Genomic DNA, 11,354 nt, shown 5'->3' with positions numbered 1-11,354 from the left:
TGCCAAAGCTCCTCGGTCTGAGATCTAGAGATCATGAGGAAATACGGTGCCACTGTAATAATAGAATAGTTTAGTTTGGAAAGGCCTTTAAGATCACTGAGTCCAACCATTAACCTGAGCTGCCAGGGCCACCACTAACCCATGTCCCCAGGTGCCGTGTACACTGCCTGTTAAATCTCTCCAGGGACAGTGACACCATCACTTCCCTGAGCAGGCTGCTCCGATGCCTGACAACTCTTTTGATGTAGAATATTTTCCTAATATCCCCGCTGAGGTGGGGGCGGTGGGTCGGAAGGAGTGGGGCCGGGGCTGGTGAGATGCCGGGGCCGGTCGGAAGGAACGGGGCTGGGATTGAGGAGGGGACCGGTGGGATGCCGGGGCCAGTGAGATGCCGGGGCCAGTGGGATGCCGGTGCCAGTGAGATGCCGGGGCCAGTGGGATGCCGGGGCCGGTGCGATGCCGGGGCCGGTGCGATGCCGGGGCCGGTGCGATGCCGGTGTCAGTGAGATGCCGGTGTCAGTGAGATGCCGGGGCCGGTGCGATGCCGGGGCCGGTGAGATGCCAGTGTCAGTGAGATGCCGGTGTCAGTGAGATGCCGGGGCCGGTGCGATGCCGGCGCTCATCGGAAGGAGCGGGGCCGGGCCTGATGCCGCGGGGGCGGTCGCAGGCGGGGCCGGGCGGCAGCGGGAGGAGCAGCGGGAGCATGGCGGAGGCCGAGCAGGACGGCGTGTCCGGGGCCGCGGAGCCGCCGCGGTACCGGGGAGCGCTGCACCCCGACACGTGGGAGCAGGTGAGGCGGGGGGCCGGGCGCGGGGCCGGGCGGGCCGAGCTCAGGGCGCTGTGTGTGTCCGTCTGTCCGTCCGCAGGAGCTGGAGGCCATCCCCATGTTCATGAAGCGCTGCCCGGCCGAGATCGACGCGGCGCGGCAGCCCGAGCTCGCCTGCCTGCAGTCGCTGCTGTTCGACGAGGAGCAGAGCCCCGCAGGTGCGCAGCGGCCGGGCTGGGGCTCGGGGGATCCCTGTCCCACCCTGACCCCGCTGCATCCTCGCAGAGCTGGCCAGGATGTACAAGAACGAAGGGAACGAGTACTTCAAGGAGAAGGACTACGGGAGAGCGGTGGCCGCCTACTCGGAGGGGCTGCGGAGGCGGTGCGGGGACGCCGAGCTGGACGCGGTGCTGCTCACGAACCGAGGGGCCGCACATTTCCACTTGGGTAAGGGGCCTCTGACCTCCCGGGAGCATGGCTCCGCGCTCCAGAGCTGCTTTTTTTCCCCCCCATTTGGGGTTTCCTTTTTGTTTGTTTTGGTTCTGTGATGCGGCAGAGTAAGTAGCTTATTCATGGGAAGGAGACTCCTTGAACCCTGAAGAGCTGGCTCACTTCAGCACCTCTCTGAGTGCAGGGTTTGTGCTCTGCTCCTTCCAGCTGTTACCTGCTGCTCGAGCCTTGGCTCCAGGACAGGGCAAAACCGGTGGGTTTTAGAATCATAGAATAGTTTGGGTTGGAAGGGACCTGTAAAGGCCATCTGGTCCAACCCCTCTGCAAGGAGCAGTGACATCTTCAACTAAACAAGTTTGTTCAGAGCCCTGTCCAACCTGGCCTTGAATGTTTCCAGGGATGGGGCTCCTACCACCTCTCTGGTCAACTTCTGCCAGTGCCTCACCACTCTCACTGTAAAAGATTTCTTCCTTTTATCTAGTGTAAGTGTACCCTCTTTTAGTTTAAAACCATTACTTGATGATGGAGTCGTTTACCAACCTTATTAATTCTGTGATTCTCTTACAGCTACCACCATCCTACCAACAGTGCCCACACAGCAGGGAAGGTGTTCTGGGCCTTTCAATGCTGCCATGTGTTGTAGTAGGGAGGTGCTTTGCTCACACCATGTTGTTTACCTCTCATGTGTATGATTGATCCCATCCTTTCACCTCTTGCTCTTAATTTGCTCTTTTTTTACCCTCCTCTCACCTCACTGTGATTGGAGAAACAGTGAATTGTAGGGTCTCTGCATGAACTACTTTGTCACCTTGGTATCTGGTTGGATTTTAAATACAAGTGAAAGGTTCTGAGCACTTTTGCTTGCTTTACAGGTAACTACCGTTCTGCTCTCAATGATGCCATCCAAGCCAAAAAGCTGAAGCCCACCCATCTCAAAGCCATCATAAGAGGTGAGAGTTAAAGTTCGTGTTTCTGCATGGAGCACAAGGGGCATCCTTCCCAAACACTTGGCTCATGTTAACTTTACTGATTGTGCTGTTATTGTTACCAGCCCTGAAACAGGCTGTTGTTACATGTTGCTTTGTGTCCTTGCACGTTTCTGTATGTTTAATAAGTGTGTTTATAAACCCTAAATTACTGTGAGTGGACATCATACTTTGCTTCTGGACGGAATTCGTTTTAGAAAGGGAAAGCAGTTACTGGAAGAGATCACTTGTTTTGTTATTGCTGTTTCTCCCCAAAACAGAGCTCTGCCTTTTGCTTTGCATTTTCAATCAAAATATGCTTTCTTTCTCCATCTCCTATATCTATCAGAGGCACTGGACCTGTTTCTGTAGAGTACAGCGTAACTTTTCCTGTTTTCCACAATACTGCTTTTTGGGATCTGTTCTTTTTTCCCATTCCATAGAAAACCCCCTTTTCTTTTTCTTAACAAGACAAATACTGAAATGTTAATTACAGTGATAAAATTTTGTTTGTAACAGACACTTCTGGCATAATACTGCTGATTTCTATGACTAAATGATACAAGAACTGATAAAATATTTCAGATTTTCTTCTCAACCTACCTGCTGGAAGTCTCTGGTTGAACATGACCACACAAGACAAAAAAGTTTAGTGCAAAAGCACCAGTCCAAACACTGTCTTTATAAGCACCACTTTGTGTAGTAGTTGTACACTGACCCCAACACTAGAAACTTACAATATTAATCCTTCCAGGAGCTCTCTGTCACATGGAGCTAAAGAATTTCTCGGAAGCGATAGCATGGTGTGAGGAAGGCTTGCAAATAGACTCAAAAGAGAAAAAGCTTGTGGAAATGAGAGCTAAAGCTGACAAATTAAAGGTAAATATTAAGGCAGCTTGTCATCTGTAGTGCTTGTCTCTTTGGGATCCTTGGAGGGAGAATGCTCCATCCAGGTTTCTGCATAGTGTGATGTCCCCAAACAGGACTGAGTGGTGGTTCCAGGTGTTGTGTGTTGGGATGTGCAGGGGAAGGAGCTGGAGGGGACCTGCCTGGGGATCCAAACTGGTTTCTCCACCCGTTGCCAGGGAAGAGCAGTGCTGGGCACTGGCTTGCTCTGTGTGACCGTGGTGCCTCCTTTTCTTACATGTAGCGAATTCAGGAGCGGGATGCAAGGAAAGCAAAGGCGATGGAGAGGAAAGAGCAGTGTCAAAAGGAAATTTTGCTTGCAGCAATAAAGGTGAGTCACTGAGAGGGGCTGTTTTTGTGTGGTTTGGGGTTTTTTTTAAGAGCTCTCTCGTTTGTCTCTAAAAGTTGGTTCTCATACATTGGCTTTTGAGGGCTAAAGCCAAAAAAAATGAGTTAAAACCATGATTCTCCTTGTCTGCATGGCTCTAAGCCCAGCTCCCAGCTTTCTGTATTTCAGGTAACAACTAATGCAGAATACAGGCCCAGTGTTAGGAGATGGGCTGAGCTTTGTGAGTGCTCTGGCTGCTGGGCTGTAGCATCATGTCAGCCCAATGAACCTGGCTTTCTTTGCTGCTCACAGGCATTAATTCTGTGGAAGAATAGAAGATAACCATTCAGTAGAGTAGAGGAGGGAATCAGTCCTGTATCCTCTCCTTCCTCAGTGAATGTTTGGGCTACATTAAAATATTTTGGGCTCTTGCATGCAGTCAGATCTCTTCTGCTGTTATCTTTCCAAGGAATAGAGGGAGCTTTCTTCAGTTCTCTGGAAGACTGGATGTTCTCAGGAGCTGGTGTGCGTAGTTGCACCCTGGAGTGATGCCTGCTAGGCCCCAAAGAAAAGGATTTTAGATGCATCCCTTTCCACAAGTTTTCTCAGGCTCTTCTCTCCATGTGTGGGCTCCTCTGGATTCCCCCCTCTCCTCATTTGTTTCATAAGGAGTTTGGATATCTGGCTGAGGTTCTGGATTCTACTGGGAAGACCAGTCACCTGAGTCTGATACTGTGGGAGAGCTTTGGATAGCATGTTTAGGAGCTCACTCATTAATTAGAACAACATAATTTGACCTTTTACTGACTGCTAATTTTTTGGTCTTATTCTCCCCACCATAACTCTTTGATTTTCAGTTGGTTTTTTGTTTTTTCCCTCCCTCCCCTCCAGGAAAGAAATATCAAGCTGGTTCTTGAGCCTTCAGATGAAGAAGAGGAAGTGTCAGATGGCCTGGCTGAAATATCCTTAGATGGGTTCCACTCTGACAGTGCCACGGGGGCAAAAGTGCATTTAGATGCTGATGGCAGCCTGAACTGGCCTGTCCTCTTCCTGTACCCTGAGCACGAGCAGACAGATTTCACTGTGGCTTTTCATGAGAACTCCAGGTAAATGCATTGCCCACAGCATTCTGGCATAAAGGAGGTGTTTGAGCAAGTGAGAACGGGCAGCAAGTGAAACACTACCATGCTGGTGAAGCAGTTCCAGATTTCTAATGGCACAGCTGACCCTGCTTTTGAGCAGGAGGCTGCACTGGATGACCTCCTGAGGTCCTCTCCAAGCTGAATTGTTCTGTGATTTACATAAATTTATAGTGCAGACAAACACATTTAGCCAGGGTGATTTGAGGGTCTTGCAGTGCAAGCTCAGACCAGTAATTAATTAGTAGCCAGGGACACCCGTGACCCACCCACACCTGTGGATTTTAGAGATTCATTAAGGTGCTGTTCCAAAGCCCTCTGAATATGGGGTCTCAGAAAAAAAGATTAAATGTAAAAATTATGAAAAGCTTCCAAAGGGAACCTCTCCTAACCAGCAGTGACCCCAAAGTTCTCCTCAGGGCTTTCACCAGATCTGACTGAAGTGCTGCAGGCCTTTCAGACTGTAAGCGAGCCACTGGCACGCTGGGAATTCCACTCTCCTTGATGTTAACTTCATTTTCTGATCCTGTAGTGTTAAACAGACTTGGAATTTGTAACTTTTTGTTTGTTGGAAGACATATTCCTCAGATCTATTAATAAGTTTAGGACTTAAAATTACAGTGCAAGCAGGTTAGTAAAGTTGTTGTACTTTTATGGTAGTGTTCACTGTGCCTTTTTGTGACTAAAGGAAGTGGAAATGGATTTTTAGAACAAACTGGCCTCCAACACTCCTCAAGTACCAAAATAAAGAAGCCTTTGACACACAAACATATTCTAATTGCTCTGATCCGGTGAAGCATGGGACTATGTCGAAGGAAAATCCATTTTAGACAAAATGCAGGGTGTTTATTTTGACATCTTTTTCAGTGTGAAAATGCAGAGCTAAAAATAATTTGTTGTTGCAGTGCTCAAGTTTGAAGCCAATAACCTGAGTTACAACAGGGCCTTGGATTCATTGGGAAAGTGATGAGTTTGAAGGGAAGGAACTATTGGTGACCTAAACTTACTTCCAAGTCTGTTGTTTAATTTGCTAATGTATTTTTGCCATCATTCAAATGCAACTGTACAAGTTCTTGAAGCTGAGCACTTTGTGTCTAAGCTCACCAAGTGTATTTTGGCTTTTAGGTTTATTGATCATTTAATGGTGATGTTTGCTGAGTTGCCTCCTTGGGATTTAGAAAAAAAATACCTTCCCAACAATCTTGAGGTGAGAAGTTTGACTTTCCTTCAATTTCAGGGTTGTTGTGTTGTGGGTTTTTTTTATTTCTGGAGTGAGAAGATGCACAGCTCTGAGGGTATGAAAGTGTTGGCATCTGCTTGTCATGCACAGATGTGAAACAAGAGAGAGCTACCCTCACTTATAAACTCAAACATTGCCCACATGTGCTGACAGAATTCACTTATGAAAATGAAAGTTGTCTTCCACTTACATTGTGTTTGACACAAGGTATTTATAGATATTGCTTAGATTCCATCTTTGTAACAATAATTAAGATTTAGACCATCAAGCTGATAGGTTGCTTGGTTTTTCAATTGCATCGTGGAGTTGCTCAATACAAATAAGAAAATATTATTTAAAAAATAGTTTATTTTTGGAACAAAGTGGAACTACTTAAGCACATAATCACGTCAAGACAATATATCCCTCTTCACACTTTAGCAAAGGTGGGTTGTGAGTTGGTTGTGGCTGAGAGTTTTTCTGAAATTGTACATAGAAGGATATGAATGTGTGTTTTTCATTTTCCATTTCGGTGTCATCCATGCCAGGGAGCAGCACAACCCTGTGTATGGTGGGTAGACAGGTCCAGGAGGACAGAGGTTGTGTACTTTTCCAGGTTAAAACCTATGTGTATTTACAGTCTAAGGCACCGTTGCTGGATTTTAATCTCTTAAATCAACTCTATTTTGTTCAAATACCTCCAAACCCACTCAGTTTATCACATAACATTGCTGCATCTCACCTGTTAAAAAGCAGCCCTTAGATTTGGATTGATTGCATGTAAAGCATGGGAACAGCCAGTGTATTTTGCCTTCCTGCTGCCACTGCCAGGAGAACCTAAGCTGGTTTATATAGGGAAAACTTGGAATTCACACAATTTCTGCCTCAGTGAATTTTGATCCGACAGTCAGGTCAAGCCACAGAGGTTTGATAAACCCCCAGCTGATAATGGTGTGCTGTTACTGGGCTTTCAGCAGCGTAGTACTTCCCTTCATGTACCTTAATAAATCCCCCAAATTCTTTTCCAGCTCTATTTTGAAGATGAAGAAAGAGAAGAAATGTATGAGGTGAACCCAGAACACACATTGCTACAAGTGCTGCAGCACGAAAGGTGAGGCTGTACCTGTCCATGTCCAGGGGAAAAAAGGCAAAAACTATGAGCTTTAAGTCCAGTTTGTTGTTAAATAGTCCTAACTCTTCTCTGACTTAATAGTCCTACCTCTTGAAGGTATAAGCTGCAAGGATTTTGTGCCTGGCTTTAGCGACTTACATATTTTTTTTCCCCAAAAAAGTGAACAACTCTTTCCAGGACTGGATGGAGATGGGAAAGGGAGCTGGGCACAGCTGAGCAGCACAGAAGGGCTATTCCAGATTCCAGCTACACAGTACTACTTTAAAAAAAAAAAAATAAAAAAAGGAAAACCAGGCAGCAGCCTATAAAGAGCATGTTGAAGGTTAACAATGCTCTCGCTGTTCATACTGCTGCGTGAGCAGCCCCTGGCGCAGCACGCAGCACTGTTCCCCTCTGAAACTGCCTTTAAAGTGTTGTGCTGTTATTGAGAGAGAAGAATTTGCTGTTTGCGAAGCCAGAAAGTTTCTGTACAGCCTGTGCTGCTGAGTTGCACCATCTCGCAGCTGGCTGGAGCTGCTGCACAGCGTGGGGGGCTCGGTCTGTCGCAGTGGGAGTGGGATCTCCATCACTCCACAAAACTCAGCAGTGTCCATAAGCCCTCAGATTTCAGGCTGCAAGGGCAGTTGCAAAAGAACCCTCCTTCCAGAGGGAGAATAGCAGCTGCTTTAATTAAAAGAAGCTGTTGGGAGATGAGTTGATTCATAAAACATTCCTCAGATGTGCATAGCCCTGGCTCCAAGAGGCTCTGCTAATCAGCACAAAAGCTCCTCACCAGCCTTTGGGAGGTCAGTCTTTATGGAGCTGGGCAGAAGTCACTTGCTTTGCAGGACACTGGGTGAGCTGCAAGGAAGCCAAGGACTCCTTTTAATCTTTACAGGTATTTTGTAAAGGCCGGGACCCCGACAGTTTTGGTATTTGCCAAGCGTTCTCCTTTCTCTAAGAAATACTTCTCTGGCAAGAAGGTGCACCGACTGTAATGGGCAAGAAAGAAACAAGGAGTTCTGTGCAAGAGGCTGTTTGTTAGCCCAGCTCCAGGCTGCAAACTTCTGCTTGAACAAAAATACCTTGCACTCTTCAGGGGAGGAAAATAATCTTGGCACACAGGGAAACTTCCAGGGGAGCAGCATAGGAGAACGAAGGGGAGAACATGAGGGGATTATTTGTTGAAAAGGAAACCCAGCTGGCTTGCAGAAGGTCTCCTCTATGATGAGCTGCATGTGGTTTTGAAATAAATCTGAAGCAGTGCCAAACACTGGCTGTGGTTGCAGTAACAGCAGCTGGGAATGTACTTCCTCACCTGAGAAGAATCACACATTTCTTCTGAGGTGGGCTGTCCTTACTGGGGTTTAACAGCAGTGGCCTGGGGAGGTGCCTGCCTGTTGCAGCGGGGTGGATGCAGTCAGGTTCCTGCCTGGGACTCAGCAGCTGCTGGCTTGGCTCTGCTGCTGGCCAGGGTACAGCAGAGCTCTTTGTGTGGAGCAGTATTTGACTGACCCTTTTGATACCTTAGTGGCTGTCCTGCAGAACCTGCAATAAACATGGCTATTTTAACTAGGCTGACTTCTGCCTAATGAATGAGACAACATTTTGTCTGACTGTGAAATACAAGAGAATGACACACACTGATTGTAAACCCCAACATAACAACCTTATCCATTACATTAACTGGTACAGCCAACATCCAGGGTCTTCTGCGCTTCTGTATTAGCTTTTGGCTTTTAATTAGAAGTAATTCTCAATCTCTCATTTCTTTCTCTTCTGCAGTCTCTCTGTGACTGCAGGAATACACTGCAGCTTTAGACACAGCTAATGCACAGGGCATTAGAAAGCTGTTCAGCCATAAAACACTCCTGCTTCCATCATGGAGGCCGGCTGCAGACAGCTCTAGAGAAAACATTTCCATTTCGCTATCCCTAAATTTCCGCACCGTGCACAAATACAGCGAGAGTATCTCCACCTGAGGATGCTGCAGTTTAACGTCCCAAGCTCAGGGTTGCTTTACAGCAAGGCAGCAGGGGGTGGGCTCTGGCCAGCCATCCCCTGGCAGTGTCCTGCCCTCAGAGGGCAGAGAGCCGGGCAGCCAGGTGGTACAGGCTCAGCCCGTTGCACACGATGCAGCAGAGGTTGCAGAGGGAGGACAGAGCGTGGAAGAGGGCGAAGCGCCGGGCCAGCTGCCTGTAGCTGGGGTTGGAGGCTCGGAGCTGCCTGCGGGGCTCGCTGGCCGCCAGCCGCACCTCCTGCCCCAGCCCCTGGCTGCGCTCCACCAGGTGCAGCTCGGCCACGATGTCGGAGGTGACCTGCCCGAACCACTGCGTGTTCAGCACAGAAGCGGCGATGCAGACGAGGAAGACGATGATCTGCGAGGGAGCAAAGCCCGCTGTGAGCACCTCGCACGTGTGGTGGGTTAAATTTCTCCCCCAGCCCCCCTGGCTCGCTGCAATCTGGGTGCTAACGGGCTGCTTCTACCCGGAGCCGTGCGTGGGTCTCCATCGTGGGCAAGCCAGCCTGAGTGGAGCAGAGGAAGGGGTTTGGGCTGTGGACAGCTCCTGTTTGAAAGAGGGGGCTACCTGGGTCGTGTGCTCCTCGCCGAGCCGCTCGCTGGGGTGGGACATGGCAAACAGGGTCAGGTTGAGGAAGGCACAGGTGGAGCTGATGTGGAAGTAGTAGGGGAAGAGCTCACGCTGGATGGAGCCGAAGGTGTGGCGAGGGAGGTGCCTGCTCATCACAAACCCTGCGAGGGGGACAGCAGGTAAGTCCTGGGGCAAAGCCCCCTCCCCTGTGCCACCCCCCGGGCAGAGAGCACAACAGAGCCCAACCTACCGGCCACAAAGGTCACCCAGACCTGCATTCCCCAGGAGGTGGAGAGGAAAAGCAGGTGCAGCAGTTTGATGGTGTTGGAGGGCTGCGTGTCACCTGCCATGGCGTCCTGGATGGGGACAGGTCCCTCCATGTCAGCCAGGTCACCCCCGGATTCGGCGCTGAGCTGTGGTTGCTGCTGTCACCTTGCTGCTCGCAGGGCAAATGCAGTTCAGGTTCACAATCTGCTTACTCAGGGAAGGCTTTGGAGCTGGCACAGCCCCATTCCAGCCTCACCACCACACACCCGGCTGGGCTGCAACCCCGGTGCTCAAACCCCTCATATCTCAGGGGCAGGGTACTGCGTCAGCACCTAGGAACCAGCCGGTTTGGGTGGACTTTTGGCAAAGTTCAGCCAACGCCCCGACTGACCCCTGGCAGCAGGAACAAGCAGAAAGTCAATAAAAAGGGGAAGAGAAAAGCCCTGACAAATACACCTGCCCACGCTGTGGCCACCAAAGAGGCCTCTTGGCCGGGAGAAGCCCCCCTGTTTAAAAACAGCAGCAGCTTCTGTACTGTTTAACCAAAAGCCTGGGGGCTCGGAGGAGCAGGGGGCCCCAGGCTCACCCCGCTGCCCCAGACCCCTCACAGGAGCACGGGCAGCCGTGGGTGGAGGGAGGCTTTGAAGGAGCTGCCTAATCCACTGCAAGGAGTGCTCTGAAAATTAATTAAAAGCTTCTGGGAGTAGCCCATCAATAATGTTGCCTGCAGAACTCCTCCTCCTCCCCTCGGCTGGGCGCCTCAGGGCATGAATTACAGCGGGGCTGGCCTTGCGAGAGACACCGCCGTCTAATTCCATCCCACTCCTGCAAAGCAGATAAATATACCCTGTATTGTGATGTATTAGCTCCATGTATTTATTTAGGCATCCATAAAATCAGGTCCTTAAACCTTCTCATGATGGCAGCACACTGGAGAAGGTGCCCACACCCAACCTGGAGTGCTGGCCTGTAAATCCCCAGCTGTCTTCATGGCCTTTTCTTTTTCTAAAGCTTCTGGGCATTTTTGGGACGTTTCCCCTGCTCCATCCTCCAGCAGCCCTGGATGGCAGGGGCCCAGGGAAGGCAGCCGTGGTCCTTAGGTGGGGCTTTGTTCCCTGCATCATCCTGGGCAGGAAGGCAGTGATGGGCTCTGCCAGCAGCCAGCACAGATCCCTGCTGCTCCCCAGGTCCCAGATCTCCCTCTCCAAATGATTTGCCTCCATGCAGGAATTAGCAGCCGAGAGCTCCAAGGTGTTTTCGTGCAAAGAAGCTGTAGGTTGGAAGGTTGCTCAGGGCAGGGAGTAGTTCCCCTTATTTTTTTCTTTTTTTTGAAGGGATTAAGAAAAATGGTGATTGATTGCTGAATTGGTCCTGGGAAGGTTCATTTCATGGGGAGGGCAAAGAAAGGGCTCTAGGAAAGGCTGGTAAGGACAGTCACCATCAGGTGCCTGCTGCTCTGTGGGATGAGGCAGTGGAGATGGGCGCTCCAGGGATGCTCCAAACTGCCCAGTCCTGCTGTCCATGCCCTCCTGAGGGCCAGCAGATGCTGCAGGGCTGCAGTTTTCTCCCAAAAACACAAACCACACGATGCCTCACACTGCTGCAGCGCTCT

The 11,354-nt window shown here is 49.8% G+C and overlaps 2 protein-coding genes across 3 annotated transcripts; one reads left to right on the top strand and one right to left on the bottom strand.

Moving 5' to 3' along the window:
- The first annotated feature begins 597 nt into the window (after positions 1-597).
- On the top strand, positions 598-8,465 carry TTC4 (tetratricopeptide repeat domain 4). Its single transcript, XM_032117869.1, is given in 11 exon segments — positions 598-654; positions 656-790; positions 867-984; positions 1,052-1,213; positions 2,089-2,166; positions 2,936-3,060; positions 3,332-3,418; positions 4,307-4,521; positions 5,680-5,761; positions 6,802-6,884; positions 7,783-8,465. Coding segments are annotated over 11 exon segments (1,230 nt in total). The 5' UTR covers positions 598-609; the 3' UTR covers positions 7,883-8,465.
- A 413-nt stretch (positions 8,466-8,878) lies between these two features.
- On the bottom strand, positions 8,879-11,230 carry TMEM205 (transmembrane protein 205). 2 transcript variants are annotated; one of them, XM_032117870.1, is made up of 3 exons: positions 9,726-11,230; positions 9,473-9,636; positions 8,879-9,262 (listed from the first exon to the last, which is right to left on the bottom strand). In XM_032117870.1, the coding sequence occupies exons 1-3, from the start codon at positions 9,853-9,855 to the stop codon at positions 8,963-8,965; spliced, it is 594 nt and encodes a 197-aa protein (XP_031973761.1). In that variant the 5' UTR covers positions 9,856-11,230; the 3' UTR covers positions 8,879-8,962. The 2 variants fall into 2 exon arrangements, with proteins under 2 accessions (XP_031973761.1, XP_031973762.1); XM_032117871.1 differs by having other exon boundaries at positions 9,819-11,230.
- Between the last annotated feature and the right edge of the window lie 124 nt (positions 11,231-11,354).

Source organism: Corvus moneduloides, chromosome 9 (assembly GCF_009650955.1).
Source record: "Corvus moneduloides isolate bCorMon1 chromosome 9, bCorMon1.pri, whole genome shotgun sequence".
Lineage (NCBI taxonomy): Eukaryota > Metazoa > Chordata > Aves > Passeriformes > Corvidae > Corvus > Corvus moneduloides.
The sequence above is the reverse complement of the archived record's forward strand: the minus strand, read 5'-3'. Positions and strand labels throughout refer to the sequence as shown.